The sequence below is a fragment of the Sodiomyces alkalinus genome (assembly GCF_003711515.1).
Source record: "Sodiomyces alkalinus F11 unplaced genomic scaffold SODALscaffold_2, whole genome shotgun sequence".
Taxonomy (NCBI): Eukaryota; Fungi; Ascomycota; class Sordariomycetes; order Glomerellales; family Plectosphaerellaceae; genus Sodiomyces; species Sodiomyces alkalinus.
Genome location: NW_021167080.1, coordinates 3,796,886 through 3,813,575, shown reverse-complemented (window position 1 = coordinate 3,813,575; position 16,690 = coordinate 3,796,886). Strand labels below are relative to the sequence as shown.

Here is a 16,690-nt window from a genome sequence, read left to right as displayed (position 1 = left end):
GGTCGTTATTGACAAATGTGGAGATTGTAATTCCTGATGCTCCTTGAACCCCCTCGAAATATCTTGATAGAACAGATTGGACTGGTGTTGTTACTATTAAACGTCGAGAGGAAACTGGAGGTACGATCCAGAATTTATGGGCATTATATCTTCCCTTGCAGGCAGCGCGCTTGGTAGTGACGATCAGGTTTGGTCAGAAGTCTTGATCGAGGCTGATTTTGTCCGACTGCCTTGGCAGAGAAATATTAGTTCATAAGCCGCCTTGGGGTAGAGATCATCCATCAGATCCTTCCATCATGATATTTGCCTTTACCGGATGTCGTTCCGCAAGGGCAGAATCCTTTGCTTTCAATGGTGTTCAGAATTGTGTATATACTTGGTTGGTTATTTTCTTGTTGCTATGGCTATGGGCCCAATTGTCGGTCTAGGTCTGAGAAGGGCATACAGTCGGTTGAAGTATCCGTAGATTGCGGTTCATTGAAGGTTGTCATCGGACACTCACTCGAGAGAAGCTTACAGTGTCCGTTCCGTACTTCGGACTTTGAATTTTTGAATTTTGAACACCTTTGGCTGACAGACCAAGATTATTGGATTAATAAGCTCCCGGTGTCTGGCAGTGTTATCTGTTCGATAAGATAGAGAGTAAGATAAGATAAAGCGTCAGGCCAGAGAAAAAAAAAAGAGGAATGGGGGGAAAAGACGGAGGAGGACCCCTCGAAAAATTTCACATAGAGGACAGGATTGGATGGCGGGGTTCCATCCATAATATTTCCTATCTACCCAAGGCGCCGTTGGTTGTAAAGTCCCTCGCCGCTTTCTTCTCCCTCTCTCCCTCCCGTTTTTTTGTTCTCTTCTTCTCTTTGAACTCACTCGAGAAGACGAGACTCGACGACCGAGATCAACGTCAATCACGCAAACTAGAATCTTTAGTCTTCTGTTTATTTTCATCTGTGTGCACATTTCTCGCCTACCTTGATCGCTGCTCGCTTGACCACACCCATCTGGCTCGCGTTGCGACGCCTTCCCTTCCCCTTCCCCTTCCCCTTCTCCTTCCCCCTTCATCATTTCAGAGCATCTCGCCGGTGGCCACCATGACACTTCTGGCGGTATCCAAGGACGCGGCGCCTCCCCCATCGCAGGAGGACGTCTCCGCCTTCCTCCACACCATCTTTAACGCCCAGACTTCCAACGCCTCCATCGAAGCCGCATATGGCCTCTGCGACCTCCTCCTCAACTCGGTCGGCTGCCTGGGCTTTCACCAGTATGGCATCCTTGCCGAGATCCGCAAGGCAGCGACCGACAAGAAAAGCGGCCTCCGTCGCGAGAGCGCCCAGAACCTCCTCGGCGCCCTCTTCGAACGCTTCCCCGCCAAACAGCGCCTCAGCGAGGTCGTTTTCCTGATCCAGGACGGCGGCCTCGTCAGTCTCGCCCTCGATGCCCTCGCCGACAAGGGAGCCGTCGTCCGCGACGCCGCTCAGTATGGCCTCAATGCCCTCTTCGCCAACCTCTCCGCCGAGGCCCTTGTCGTCGGCCTCCTCCCCGCTCTCACCAGATACCTTTCCAAGAAGACGGGCAAGTGGCAAGGCACCGTCGGCGCCTTCAAACTGCTTCAAAAGATGGCAGACAAGGCAAAGCTCGTCGTCGGCTCCACCAAGGAGGAGGCCGCTGAGCAGGACGTCGTCCGCGACGCCATGGGTACCAAGCTCGCCGCCTTGATCCCCTTCGCCGAGGAAGGCATGCACGACATGAAGGCCGAAGTCGCCAAGCAGGCCGTTCAGACCATGACCTCCCTGACCGGGCTGCTGTCTAACGACGATGTCGGGCCCCGGATACCCCTCCTCATTGATACCATGGAGCAGCCTTCCACCGAGACGCTCCGCAAGGCCATTCATGCCCTCTCCCAGACCACTTTCGTCGCCGTCGTCACCTCCCCCGTCCTGGCCTTCCTGACTCCCTTGCTCGAACGATCCCTGAATACCCCGACCACATCCCAAGAGGTTCTGCGCCAGACCGTCGTCGTCGTCGAGAACCTCACCAAGCTCGTCCACGATCCCATCGAGGCCCGCACCTTCTTGCCCAAGCTGAAGCCCGGTGTCAAGGGCGTTTACGATCGAGCCTCCCTTCCCGAAGTCCGAGACCTGGCAAAGAGGGCTCTCGACGTCATCGACAAGGCCATGGGCAGCGACAAGGATGTTGTCGAGCGCGTTTCTTCCAGTGACGTCGACAAGCTTCTCGATCCCGAGATCAAGAAGAATGGTGGTCTCTCCGGCCCGCCCGAATTGATCAAACTTGCGCGGACATATGTGTGCGAAATGGTTGCTGAAGATGTGAACCACCGTTACGTCGGCAGGACCGCTGGCAAGATTGCGCCTTATCTGGAGTTGTTCACCCAGTCTCAGGATGCCATCGCCGACGCTGTCCAGAAACACTATGTCGACGAGGATAAACGGCGCCACGGTGTACCAGAGAAAGAGGACGACGGCGAGGTCGAGATTGTCAATGCCGACTTCTCCCTTGCCTACGGAGGCATGCTTCTGCTCTCGCACACAAACCTGAGGCTTCTCAAGGGCCACCGCTATGGCTTGTGCGGCAGGAACGGTGCCGGCAAGTCCACTCTGATGCGGAGCATTGCCAACGGAAAGCTCGAGGGTTTCCCTTCGCAGGACGTCCTCCGGACGTGCTACGTGGAGCACAACCAGGGCGAAGATGCCGACATCAGCATTCTCGAGTTTGTGTCAAAAGACCCCGAGATCGCAGAGCAAGGACGCGATAAGATCATCGAGGTCTTGGCAGAATTCGGCTTCACCTCTGGGCCTGAAGGCCGGCAATCCCACCAAGTGGGCTCGCTCTCCGGTGGATGGAAGATGAAGCTTGCCTTGGCACGCGCCATGTTGAAGAAGGCCGACGTGCTCCTCCTGGACGAACCGACGAATCACCTGGACGTGGCCAACATCGCCTGGCTCGAGAACTACCTCAAGACCCATCCCGACATCACCAGCTTGATCGTGTCCCACGACTCGACTTTCCTCGACAACGTGACCACCGATATCTATCACTACGAGCCCAACAAGAAACTTGGCCACTACAAGGGCAACCTGGCCAGATTCGTCGAGCTCAGGCCCGAGGCAAAGAGCTATTACACCCTCTCGGCCTCTAACGTCCAGTTCAAGTTCCCGCCCCCGGGCATCCTCAGCGGCGTCAAGTCGCTTACCCGCACCATCCTCCGCATGTCCAACGTCTCTTACACCTATCCCAACGCCACGAAGCCTTCTCTCTCAGACGTTACCTGCCAGCTCACTCTGTCCTCCCGCGTTGCCATCATCGGCCCGAACGGAGCCGGCAAGTCGACGCTGATCAAGCTCCTCACCGGCGAGACCATCCCCACCACGGGCAAGGTCGAGAAGCACCCTAACCTACGTATCGGCTATATCAAGCAGCACGCGCTCGAGCACGTCGAGATGCACTTGGAGAAGACCCCCAACCAATATCTGCAGTGGCGATATGCCAACGGCGACGACCGCGAAGTTTTCCTCAAGCAGACGCGCATTCTTTCGGCCAAGGACAGGGAGCAGATGGACAAGGTGATAGACCCCGGCGATGGCAAGGGGCCGCGCCAGGTAGAAGCCCTTGTTGGTCGCCAGAAGTGGAAGAAGACCTTCCAATACGAAGTGTAAGTTACTTTCCGTTCCCTCCTTCCCTCCTTCCCTCCTTCCCTCCTTTCCCCCCACCCCCCCCCTTCCCGCTGCCCGATGTCCTGTCAGGGCGTTTTCCAGAATAGCAGATAGCATGGATGCTGACTTGAGGCGAACAGAAAATGGCGCAACTGGCTCCCCAAGCACAACAGCCAGGTTTCGCGGGAGACGCTCGAAGACTGGGGCTTCTCCAAGCTCGTCCAGGAGTTCGACGACCACGAAGCCTCCCGCGAAGGCCTGGGCTACCGCGAACTGCAACCCAGCGTCATCTCGAAGCACTTCCTCGACCTGGGTCTCGACCCGGAGATCGCCAACCACAACGAGATCGGCTCGCTCTCGGGCGGGCAGAAGGTCAAGGTCGTGCTCGCGGGCGCCATGTGGAACAACCCGCACCTCCTCGTGCTGGACGAGCCCACCAACTTCCTCGACCGCGACTCCCTCGGCGGTCTCGCCGTCGCCATCCGCGACTTCAAGGGCGGCGTCATCCTCATCTCCCACAACGAGGAGTTCGTCGGCGCCCTGTGCTCCGAGCAGTGGCTCGTCAACGACGGCCGCGTCGCCCTCCGCACCACCTCCGCCATCCACCTCGACCGCTTCGAGGACTCCTGCCCCTCCCCGCTCAACGGAACCAGCCGCCCCGCCTCCGCCATCCCCAGCACCGTCAACTCCACCGCCCCCAGCACCGTCTCTAGTGCCGTCAACTCGGGCGCCGAGGACGCCGGCGAGCTCAAGTTCAAGGCCAAGAAGAAGCGCAAGAAGACCAAGAAGGATCTCAAGGAGCAGGAGGTCCGCCGGCGCCTGCGTCACATTGAGTGGCTGAACAGCCCCAAGGGCACGCCGCACCCCCCTGACACCGATGATGAGGACTAAAGAAGAAGAGAGAAGAAAGAGACAAAGTCACATGTTTCCTTTGTCCTAAAGGCTCGCCTTTTCTTCTTTTCCATTTCTCTTTACCCCTTCCTTTCTGAATGGGAAAGATACCTTGGGCCAAACATGGGCCAACCGAGGGCGGATCTTGTGATTTCATGCGGGATGGTCTTTTGTCGTTTTGCTCTTTCCTTCGGACAGTGAGATTTGACCCTGGAGAGTTGCCGCGTGTGATGATTTGAATGACGAGTTAGGGGAGGCATAATGTCATTTCCCTTGTTGGCCTTGGGTCTGAAGGGTCGCCTGGATGCATGAGCCTTGGGCGATGGTATAGACAGAGCTGTAGACAGAGACGACGAAGAAGAAGGCACAAGAAAAAGTCTGGTTATAGAGGCGTTTTAGCATAGACAGGTGGTTAGGAACACGCTTTTTTTCTTCTTTCTTTTCTTCCTTTCCTTGACTGGAGCCGTCCAGAATCACTTAACTCGAGTCAAACAGCTTTTCATACTCCTAAGATTGTAATGGCCGATCCTGTCCATCTCCTGGTGATGAGGCAAAAGAACGGAGTCAAACGGGCAAGCCTTTGACAGTCATGCTGACACGACATGCTGACCAAATAACACATGCGATTAATGCCAAGTATATGTGGAAGTACGTGCGATCTCTGTTGTCATTATGTTTCCTGCATTCTACCTTGCCTGCCAGTGAACAAAAAGACATTACAGCTGGCTGGGGTGAGGACCGAATTTCTCGAGTCCACCCTTGTTTGCCTCGGCAGCATAGCTCACAACCCCTATATCCTAGGCTATCAGCGGGCAAGTTATCCGTATTCTGAACCCCAAACCCCTTAACTCCAGCTCCCCCCGAGCTCCTCGTGGTAAAGGAAATCTTTAAATAGAGGCCCAATCCGCGTACTGTCATATATACGCCCGAACAGGTCGCGCAAATAGGTAGGCCGCACGACATTTCCGCTTCATGCCGTCATGCCTGCTCGCAAGGCCCAAGTCGGGAATCTTGGTGACCTCCGCAGACAAGCTCCTCGAATGTCCAAAGTCTATATATATCGTGCGGTTACACACATATCCGTGACGTGTAGGCGAAGATTCGCGCAAACGGCGAAAAAGAAAGGAAATTATGAAAGCTGATCAAAAAGAAGAGTATGACGGGACACTCGGTAAAAGAATGTAATGATAGCCGACGTTTACCACGAGAAGGTCATGAGGGCGGGATTAAGGGCGATGGGGAGCAGGAAGTGGCTGCCAGCGACCATGGACATGGGCAGGATAGCCACGAAATCCTGGATTCGCCAGGCATGGGGAACGAAAGGCGCAACAGCCAAAATGATCATGCCGACGATGAAGATGAGCGAAAACATCATGGAGAATTTGAACTAAGTTCAACGTTAGTGCTCTAGAATCACCAAATGCGAGCCCTGGGCCCGTCGGAACGCCGCCGGGGTCAAGGAGAGACTCACCTTCTTCAACACTTTGGGTACTTCGATGAAGAAATTCGAGAATTCGGCCTCTTTTGACGTCGCACCCCACGTCATGTTGATTTCGAACATATGCGCCAGCAGGGCCTGGCTGATATGCAGGCTGAGACCACCGAAGAAAATGGCTAGCATGAACATCCACATAAAGTTCTCGAAAAGGGACTTCAGCAGGCCCCTTTCGCCGATGCGATACCGCATGACGGCCAGGGAGACGTTGCCAAGACCGTTGAAGACGATGACAATGGAGAACCACACCCTCCACGAGTCGATGTAGTATTGGTCGAGATAACCGTTGAACCAGCCTATGAGGAAATAGTTGACGGACGTCATGATCCACGCAGCGCCGATAGCATAATATGTGCCGATATACGAGACGATGGTGATCTTCGAGGTGAAGCGGATGTTGCTGAAGAGGAACCTGCGGAACAACGGAGTGAAGGGCCCGCGCCAAAGCCAGGTGCGGATCGGGTTAAAGAGCAGTTCGTTGCATCCATATGCGTACTTCTCCCACCGAGCCAGTTCATCGTACACGGTAAGAGACACGCCTTCCTTGAAACCGTCGTTGGCCCATGCCGACAATCGGATGGTGTAGCCATTGCACTGAAGACGGAGGGACATGTCGAAATCCTCAGACACGTGCGATTCGGACCAGAACTTCTCGTACCCGTCGTGGTCGACGTAGCCGACCTGCTGGATGGCGCTCCATCGCAGGATGGCATTGTGGCCGACGAAAGGAGCGACGTCACCGTTGGCAACAGTGTAACGGATGGCCGTGTAGATGAGGTTGGTGAAGAAGGTGATTCCGTTTTCGAAATAGCTGTTGGTGACCTGCATAACGCCAGAAGAGAACTGCAAGATACCAACCTCCGGTGACTGCTCCATCTCGGATACAGCATCGAGGAGACAGTCGGCGGGAATCCGAGTGTCCGAGTCAATGATGAGGATGTAATCGCCTACGCGAATGTTGCCGTCAGCCCAAGCCTTGGGATTCTCCTTGAGGGCTTCCTTCAGAGCTTCCTCGTAGGCCAGCGCCTCGTCGTGTTGGGTCCACTCGGGGTGGCGCTCAATAACCTGCAGCTTTTCCTCCACGAGACAGGAGAGCATCAGAGCGTAGTTCATGTTCGAAGCCTTCTTGAATTTGCCACCTCGGATGAAACCATCCACGCCGTGTTTCGGCCGGGCAACCCAGCCGATGTTGTGGTCAGCGTAGAACTCAATGCGAGCGCGGCGGTCTTCCTCCGAGAGAAGCTGGAGACCGTCGTCGTTGACGAACATGTTGGCAGAGCCGCCCTGGAGCTCATAGGTCGACATGGCCTGCTTGATGGATTTCACGGTCGGAGCGATGACACCCTGGAGGCCCTCCTTGTAGACGGGGCATTGGACGGTGAGGTGTGGCAGCACGTCTCCTCGGAGCCGAGGAGGCGGGCGGGCCGAGAAGAATTTGGAGTTTATGGTCAATTGACGAATGGGGCCGAAGATCTGGGCCAGGCAACCGACGATGACCTGGGCGAAGAAGAGGGTGAAGAAGATCTGGAGCGGGAAGAGAGCAACCAGAGCCAAGCGGGTGAACTCGCCGTCGACGGTTGTCTGGAGAGCCAGTTGCCTCCAGGCGGCTCCGAGGGTGACGGTGACGAGGATGAGAGTGAAGGTGACAAGGATGGTATTCAAGAGATGAACGGGCCGGTTTTCGGGTTTAATCTCGCCGCTCTCCTCGTCGACCTCGTACTCGGCCACTGCGGGGCCTTTCTTCTCCTCGCCATCCTCCTCTTCGTTGCCCGAGTTCCACACGAGCTGCATGAGCTCAGACTCGATAGCTTTGGCGCGCGGGACCAGGTGAAGGGCATCGTCGTCCCAAACAATGAGGAGGCCTTCCGAGGCGACAAAGGCGGCAAACTGATGCTTCCTGGCACGGGCCAGATCTTCGATGGTAGGTAAAATCTGAACACGGAGACCATTCATCAAGGGGACGTCCACCGCGTCGGGCTGCCATTGCAGGAACGTCTTGATGACTCGGGAGTTGACGGTCATGGCGCACTAGGGAGGTCCGTTAGTCGCGAGGAGGCCACTACCTTATGCAAGCGGTTTGAAAGGGACGTACCTGGACGTTGAGAGCAGCAGCGGCGCGGCCAAAGGGGGAATTGGCAAGAGCCGGCGGGCAAGCCATGTAGGTGCCCCTCATTTTACGCAACAGAACACCCTCGACTTCGCCAGAGCCATCGCTGACCCAGAGGTGAGAGCATTGCTGCTGGTACAGGTAATTAACCATGACTTCGTGTTTAATGTCATCCAGAAACATGGAGCTGCCAAGGGATCTTGTTGAACGGCCGGAAAGGGACTGTCGGCGAGAGCTGTATCTTGGGGTAGGAGGTTGCAGCTCCATATCGTTCCGGCCCATGCGATCTGGGGGTTTTTCTGACATGGTCTTCGATTGGGATCCCGCCGGGGCTGCGGCCTCGGGTGAGGCTTTGAAATAGCTTTTGAAACCCATCTTGCCGAGTCTGTGTCGGGGAGGGTGTAGCCAGGCAGGCGCAAACGAAGCGGTTCGTTCCGCGTCGGACCTGTCAACGAGACAGAGGAAGAATATGTCCCAGATATCCTAGACTAATAATAAACGAGTGAACAGGGTGTCCCAAGACGCTAAGGTGTTTCGCTGCTGGATCAATGGGTCGGTGCCGAATCTTAATGTTGGCGAGGCTGGCGCGACTGGGGATCCGACGTTGAGATGAGCGGATGGGGGAGCGAACGTAAGCAGAGAATACTGGGAGAACGAGTGAAAGGGCGCCGATTACGTCCAACAGATGTGATTATATTAACGTGGGCGACTCTCTGATTGTCTGAATAGGCAGAGGAACCGAGTATCAGTCGTCGTGGCGCGAGGAAGGGGTCGAAGGCTTCCCAGTAGGAGTGCCTGTTACTGGAGCCCAATGTCAGTTTGCTCGTCCGTGGAATGAAGAGTCGAGGCCCGGTTAGGATAAGAAAATAATTAGAAAATAAAAACAAGAGCAAAAGCGAAAGAACTGGGTCAGATATTGAGCGAGTGAAGGGCTGGTAGCGGGGAAGAAAAGGGAAAGAAAAAACAAAACCGAAGGGCGAAATGGAACGCGTTGAAAAGGGCCACAGTAGTTGAGTGGGAGGCAGCGGATTCGAAGAAGAAGGGGGGGGGGGTGTGAGTGGCATCTTTGGCGACAGGCCCGCCAGCAAGGAAGCTAATAGAGCCGCCAAGCCAAAGCCAGACCGGCTAAGGTCTACAACGAAGATGATAACATCATGGCCGATGGGGAAGATGAAGCAGGGCTTACCCTGGCAGTGATAGTCCGCTGCAGACGACGGTTGGGCCCAAGCTGAAGTCCCCAGTAGGCTGGGTCGACGCTAAGTGGCGGAGTTCGCTCGATAAACGTTGTAATTAGTGCAAAACGGCTTCTGCTTCTGTTGTCCGGGTCTCGGCAGCGTTTTGCTATTCAGGATATGTCGATCGCAGTCGGCAAGTTGAGACAAAGGGCAGCGAGGTACGAAATAGATTTAAAGAAACAAAGCGAACGAGCGAATGATTTCCAGGAATAGTGAAGGCTTTTGTCAATTGTCTTGCAGCCGGCGAGGGCGACGACGATATCTTCTTTCTTGAGGCCTTGCCCATCAAGAAGAGCGATCAAAGGATAACGGAGGAGAGGGGACAGGGGGGACAGGGGGGAGGCAGAGGAGGAAAGAGGATCGACAGGAGTCCAGAGCACGAGCCGCCTTTCCGCTGCCCAGCTCCCAGCTCGGAAAACCATGCCGTACCGTACGTTGTACGTTGTACGTTGTACACGTGTAGACAGAGACCAAGCAATACAACGTACCTATACGAAGAGTCGATAACTGGCATGAACCAGGAAAGGTAAGGTACCGCTGACGAGTGTCCTTACAGGATACCGAATCTACCTTATCAGTCCTATTGTCTACTATGTATTACTTCGTCCGTTTTGGATGTGCCAGGTACGAAATATATTGCATAGTGTGAGCTGAGATACACTATTGGATTCGAAACGACGCGCTGCTTCCCTGAGCGAGGCAGGGCCTGGATACGATGGATGACAAGGGAAGGAGAGAAGGGGGGTTGTAGAGTGGATGCCGTTCAGGGGAACGGGGCGTGTGAAAAAGGGAGGAAGGGCGTGTGGTCAAGAGACCCAAAATAAAGTACAATGTATTCGTATTACGCAAGTCCATATATTGAAAAGAAAGCAACTAAACTTTCCTTATTCTTGGTCTCCCTTTTTGGTTTCTGTGTCTTTCTTTCTTTTCTAGGCACTTTTATCACTCCGTTTCTTTTCCGTCCGACTTGTCGCCCTCTGTGTACCTAGGTATCCGTTATGTATATCCCTGGTTCGAACGTGGTACCTGAACCCGCTATATGTAACTCCAATTGGCCTTTAACAGGGGTCTTCTATTTTCCGTATTCTCCCGCCTCGCCCTCTTCTTCGCCTAGAGAAATTAGTCTCTTGGCAATCGTTCCTGCCTGCCATGTCTGGCGAGGCCCTAGCCGAATAAGAAAAGACCCACATTGCAGGGGCCACTCAAAAACGGTTGCCCGTTCCTCACTTTGCCGTCCGAGTTCTCTATTTTAGAGTTGCCTTTGGACAACGCGGATGGATAGGTAGGCTACCTATGCATTTTACGAATATGTGAATGGCTTATTACTGCTCCAGCGTATCGAGGAACGGTTCCGCAGGCGGTCAATGAGAGCACAGGACCATAGGAGGCGCTGCAAGACTCTCTACGAACACGAATGGGGCGGTCCGCTCAACATCAACTCCGGTACCGAGGGATCAATCCAGTACCTTAGTGTGTATCATCGTATCCAGGAATCCTTGCAAAGTAGAACGTAATTACTTCATTCTTCGTGAACTCATAACCTTGCTGATCGTCTCTTGCGCTAATAGATTCATCGAATACTACCTACTAATGTTCGAGTCCTCACATCTCAGCCTTATGGGCCCTATGATCACAGCCCTGTTTGTCATAAAGACCGCGATTATGTTCCAAGACGCAATTCGGTATGTAGTACACCGATTCGATAACGATGTCCAAAGAAATCTAGGGAAGCCTCTCTCGCCGGGCGCAGTTTAGCTGTCTGGCTAGCTGGCTTTACTTTCGTATTATCATTCTCATGACACCTGGAAGATGTGAGCCAAAGGCGGAGAAATCCAGCTTCCGCTTCTCACTACACCTAAAAGGGGTACCGACAGTGTGCTTTAGAATCGAAGCCCGTTTGAGTTATTGGTGCGTTCAGAGCGAGGACCATGCCGAAACGGCTCAAGGGCTTTTAGCTCTCATGTCATTTCTTCAAATTAATTGCCTCAGCCATGCGGGATCTGGGCGGAGGCTGGGCATAAATAGGTAAGGTAGGTAGGTAGTGTAGTATTCACGCATCTCGTTATTCATGGGCCGAAAAAAAAGACCCAAGTAGTTCATGGCCCTTTATTAATCTGATAGTTAGTCGTGTGCCCTGCTCCGTGGATTTTTCATATGAATAAAAATGCCACATTACAAACCCAAGGGGAACGTCCAACACAGAACGGCGCAAAGTGAAACTCGGACATCTAAATTTTATCGAGGGAGCGGAAATCTCCCGTGGTTTCTCTCAAAAGAAAAACTAGTTCCACTACCTAGCCTGATACGCGTCAAGCCTTATGTCATGGTTCTCACCGGTTTATTTGAGACAACCGGACGTGATATCAAAAACACGGACTGAAGTAAAAACTGAAGATTGTCCCTGCGCAACGTGGGGGCCCTACCTTGTTACTTCGAGAAAGCGTACCAAGGTGCCTTTACGTTGTACACGTGTAGGTGGAACCGGGAGGCAGCCGGATCTGCAAGAACGGTAATTAGGTCATCTGTCCATCACCGCCAAGCCGTCCCAGATCATCGCCCTGCCTTCCATCCACCCGCTGTTGGCTGTCAAATAACGCCTCAGCATCTGAATTTCTCTCTTCATCTTACCGATCCCGGACAAGATCCAGCGTTATCATCTTGGTCGGGTCCCGACCCATCGAGTTATCCGGTGTCACGGACACACGGGCCTTCTGGTGACCTTCTACTTTGTACAACGTATATCATCAGGGTAGAAGTGTCTTTCGGCGATCAAAGAGAAGAATAAGGTAGCTATATTGCAAGGTAAGGTATATAAGTATACAATGTATATACCTTAGGTTCCGAGTACTCCGCCTTCGAACTTCGCGCTCTTCAGCCGCGCACCCCATCGGATGCTTGCCGCCAAGTATTAGGGCACAATCAGGTGAAGAAAACGAAGAAACCGGCCTGGAGCGTAAACCGCCCTAAAGGTTCTTTCTATTCGTACTTTATTTACCTCCGTAGCGTGACCCCAATCGCCCATGCTGCCAATGTCTCACTCCGCCGAAATAAATATGTATCAGCAACGGCGCGAGAATCTTAAAATTTACACGACGTATCGCCCACAAGCTTTTTGCCTCGCTGGAAAGCCAAAGCGCCATTTCCCGCACGTGCTTGGATATCACATATCCCACCCTCGAGGCGCAACAAGCCAATTCACTCCGTGCGTCTATCACAATCTCATCACAATATAACTCCAGCGGATAGATAATGCAGTCAACCGGTGACCGCATTTATATCGAACGGATACGATCCTTGGCCCTACGCTCGTGAAACTCTCCACTCCGTCTATCCGCGATGTGGCGTGTACTCCCAATGTCCGAGGTTCCTACCTCCCTCTGTAACATGTAGAATACGGAGTGCCTGTGTTTTTCTTTCGCCAATGGAGATAACCGTCTTTTAGGGAGAAATAGGTCAGAGAGGGTACAAAGTATTAAGCCCTTTCCCACTTCCACGTGGGCACACGCCACTCTGGTGGAAATACACAGGGCGCCTTAAGCTTAAGGTACCTAGCACGTTGTACGCATGTATCCTCATTTCGTACAATCCAGAAGCCGACCGCTGACGAACTACTCGGTACCCAAGGGAATGGCACGCGATATCTCCTCGGGTTTGTTTATTGGCCGGCTACCTTAGTTCCCCCGTTTACCGATAAGGCAATGATATCATCGCAAAAGTCTCCTGTTTGTCGTCTACCTACGTCGTAAAATGAGATGCGAGATGCGAATGCGAGAAGCAAACACAGATATGGATCCAGATACAACGTAATACACGCGCCCATATACCGATACCATACGCGTCTTCTCGGCTAACAGAACAGACCGTTTCTCAGTGGGCCGACTATACTGAATTGGGTCACCGCGAACCCCCGCTGTCAGCTTCGCCAAGCACATATTAATTTCCACTACGTTGTACACGGACACCTCGGTATACTCCGCGATACCGTGAGCCTGGTTAAGGGACACGCCTCCCCTTGGAGCCCTCCGCCTGCCATTACCACGACCCATGTGGTCTGAGTGGAAGTGGATGCCGCTCAGCCGCTCAATCATAACTGTCACACTCAAAAACGTACTACTACACCAAAAGAGAATTCTCTAATGTGTAGGTACTTCTTAAGGTATATAGTTCAACACAACACACCCCCCAGCCTGTATAAGGACGATCTTCGTGCTTAAAGGCTGACCGGAAACACACTTGCATCGACACGGCTTATTTTATATAAGCGGTCTTCTAGGGCACCAAAGCTCATTTAAGGCATCTCCTCGGCTAGGTTTCGAACGGGTGGTCTTAGCAGGGGAAGTTCCAGGAATACACTAGCGTATTCCTCCCGGGCTTATAACTATCACACTCAAAAACGTACTACTACACCAAAAGAGAATCAAACAACATCTGATTCAGGCGAGTCATTGCAGCCTAGCGCGTCCTGAGACGACGGTGACTTGACGGCGCCTAAGGTACCTTATGTACAGACAGGTACGATATACGAAGTAAGGTAAGAATAATGATTACTTAGCGATCTAGGGCAAACGGAAGGCTGGGATTCAAAACACGAACCTCCACCTGTTACACCCCTAGATGCCTAGTGATTCACTTCAGATAAAACCACGTTGCTTTTTTCTTCTGGTGTGTCTAGGTCTAAGATACCAGACCAAGAAAAGAGCAGCAATCCACATAAGATGGATTTATATACACAAAAAAAAATGAAAAAAAAAAAAAAAGGACAGAAAGAGGCCAAAACGCCAGACTAACTAACCCTTATCCATCCAATCAAAAGTCTCCAAGACATTCAATCTAGGTATTACATGGTAGTCGGCGCGAGAGGGAGACATGTCTATGCAACCCCACCCCCCTCTTGGGGACGTACTGATCACTTGGGTGACAAAGCTCTGCTCACAATTCCTCGAGCTCCTCGTCACCGTTACATTGCTGCCACATCATCACCTTGCTGACTTCCATCTCAGGCTGAGTCCAGGTGGGGATGAAGTCTTCCCGGTGCTCCCAAAAGTCCTTCTTCGCGTTGGGGGAGCCGTTCAACCAGGGCTTGTCAGACCTTCCGTCCTCGAACCAGCCGTTCGTACCGCCGACGGCCACATTGAGAATCAGATAGAAGGGGTGGTCAAAGGGAGTGTTGCTGCGGCCGGTCTGGGACCAAATGTTGTTCAGGCGTGTGCCGTTGGCATTGGCTTCGGGGAAGTTACCCCGTCTCCACATGGGTTCGTTGAAGTTGGTGTAGAGCACCTGGAGCAGTCGGCTGTTGATATACGTAAAGAGGTACTTCTGGGACCACTCGAGGCCGAAGGTGTTGAAGCCGGCCGAATAGGTCGTCTTGAGAGCCTGCCGCTTATTGTTGGTGCGCCACCAGGCGTCATTGCCGGGGTCAGGACCCCAGTGCAGTGCGGACGAGGCAATGTCGTTGCCGCCCTGGTCATATCGCCAGTCGTTGCCGCGAGATTCGAGGATATCGATCTCGCCAGACGCGGGCCAGGGACCATAGGTATCGCGCTCGGGAAGCATCCAAATAGCGGGCCAAAGCCAGTCACCCCGGGGCATCTTGGCGGTGACTTCAACACGGCCGTACTTGATCCGGGCGCCCTTCTTGGTGTGTATACGGCCAGACCTAGCGGGCTGGACAATGGTGGCATTACCGGAGGTCGTGTTGGTGGCCGTAACACAGTTGGAGACTATGTCGGACGTGCAGGTACCATCTTCGAGCAGGTCGATGACGGTATCGTGTTCGATCAGCGACGAGTCGGTTAGGGTGGCACGGATGTGGAGTTTCGAGTCCCTAACGAAGACATTCTCTTCGCTCGTTGTGGTCCATTCGAATTGGCCATTGCTGTGTCAGGCATCAAGTATTAGTGATCAAGACGACGCACACGACAAATGTGGGGGAGGGGATATCCATACCCAAAGCCACCGACTTCAACTTCCTTGGTCCAGATGTTGGAGTTGAGGCCGTTGGAGAAGTCGTCCTCGAGCACGAGACAGTACTTGTGCTTGACGACGCTGCGAACACCGTCCCACACGAGAAAGCCGGATATACCCAGACCGATCAGAATGCCAATGACAGGCAGAATCGTGACCCATTTCTCCTTGGGGTGGACTTTCTCCAGCCAGGGCTTCTGGATATCGTCCTTGCGAATGCGCCTGGATTGAAAGTACCGTTGAGGTCCCTCATCGAACCGGCTGGCGTCGCGGCCGCTGGAAGAACCGTAGCTCGACGCTGGGCGCGATGTTTCCGGGCTCACAAAGGGATTTGTCCCGCTGCTCGGAACGTCGGCATGGCCGGGTGGGTGGGAACTCCTGGACTCGACGCCATCGGCAAAAGGGTTGCGGCCAAGGGATTCGGAGGTGGGTGTCCCAGGTCGATACTGAGGGGTCGCGGTGGCAGTGGTTGCTGCTGATGGCGCAGGTCCTGTGACAGAGCGGCCGTACAAGCCTTGGGCGTCTTTAGGAAACTCCCCCGCCATAGCGGTGAACCTGATGTAGGCGTAGAGAGATGTGGCCGAAAGTCGATGGAATAGACGAAGCAATGGGCAGTCTTGTGTGTTGTGGCTTCTTTGGGAGCAAACAGATTAGAGATTAAGGTTAAAAGAGTAACTGAAAACCTGCCGTTTCTCGGGGTTCGACAAACGAGTCTAGGACACGTCGTACGGGAAGGGCGGGAGAAGTAATTCAAGCCCGCGAGTCGGGGTCTGTTTGCCCTTGACTTAAATAGAGAGTGCGAGAGAGAGAAGGTAGTGAAGTGAGTGAGCGAGGCAGCCCTGCGTCTCCCAAGAGAAGGATGGGAGATCAAGGAAGCTGAGGCACAACAAGGAATGATGAGGGCTGAAAAGGCGATATTAGGCCAGACCGTCAGTGAGGACCAGAAGGAAACGGGATCACCGTCAATGGCTGCAACGGCGATAAGGTAGCAAAGAAGAGGCGGGAGATCGAAGTTAAGCGAGTGACGTGAGTTCGAGACACCACTTCATCGAGAGATCAACTACGAATACATCGGTGAGGGGATGAAAAGGGGGGGGGAGGGGGGTGAAAGAAAGAAAGGGGAAGAAGGAAAAAAAAATCAAGGGAAGCTCAGACCCCTGTACGGATTGGGAAGACAACCTGCAAGAGGTAGGAGATTAGAACAGTACGCACTGTAGTGTATTATTCGACAGAACAAGGCCAAGACGCTAACTTGACGATAATTTTAGCGCTTGATGGCCTAAATTCGAGCAATATATTGGAAATCCCGGCGTGATAAGTATAGGGG

The 16,690-nt window shown here is 53.4% G+C and overlaps 4 protein-coding genes across 4 annotated transcripts; 2 read left to right on the top strand and 2 right to left on the bottom strand.

Moving 5' to 3' along the window:
- Nucleotides 1–1,091: 1,091 nt before the first annotated feature.
- Nucleotides 1,092–4,562, top strand: SODALDRAFT_322207 (hypothetical protein; the record flags this gene model as incomplete). The annotated part of the gene is made up of 2 exons (XM_028609695.1): nucleotides 1,092–3,670; nucleotides 3,812–4,562. The coding sequence occupies 2 exons, from the start codon at nucleotides 1,092–1,094 to the stop codon at nucleotides 4,560–4,562; spliced, it is 3,330 nt and encodes a 1,109-aa protein (XP_028468772.1).
- Nucleotides 4,563–5,760: 1,198 nt separating this feature from the next.
- SODALDRAFT_270722 (glycosyltransferase) lies at nucleotides 5,761–8,539 on the bottom strand (the record flags this gene model as incomplete). The annotated part of the gene is made up of 3 exons (XM_028607735.1): nucleotides 5,761–5,949; nucleotides 6,034–8,085; nucleotides 8,150–8,539. 3 exons carry the CDS (start codon nucleotides 8,537–8,539, stop codon nucleotides 5,761–5,763), a joined length of 2,631 nt encoding a protein of 876 aa, XP_028468771.1.
- Nucleotides 8,540–10,763: 2,224 nt separating this feature from the next.
- On the top strand, nucleotides 10,764–13,620 carry SODALDRAFT_356984 (hypothetical protein; the record flags this gene model as incomplete). The annotated part of the gene is made up of 10 exons (XM_028613957.1): nucleotides 10,764–10,869; nucleotides 11,216–11,272; nucleotides 11,585–11,612; nucleotides 11,794–11,849; nucleotides 11,917–11,977; nucleotides 12,042–12,113; nucleotides 12,275–12,304; nucleotides 12,462–12,601; nucleotides 13,456–13,491; nucleotides 13,586–13,620. The coding sequence occupies 10 exons, from the start codon at nucleotides 10,764–10,766 to the stop codon at nucleotides 13,618–13,620; spliced, it is 621 nt and encodes a 206-aa protein (XP_028468770.1).
- Nucleotides 13,621–14,328: 708 nt separating this feature from the next.
- Nucleotides 14,329–15,908, bottom strand: SODALDRAFT_272889 (gram-negative bacteria-binding protein; the record flags this gene model as incomplete). Its single annotated transcript, XM_028607864.1, has 2 exons — nucleotides 14,329–15,274; nucleotides 15,346–15,908. The coding sequence occupies 2 exons, from the start codon at nucleotides 15,906–15,908 to the stop codon at nucleotides 14,329–14,331; spliced, it is 1,509 nt and encodes a 502-aa protein (XP_028468769.1).
- Between the last annotated feature and the right edge of the window lie 782 nt (nucleotides 15,909–16,690).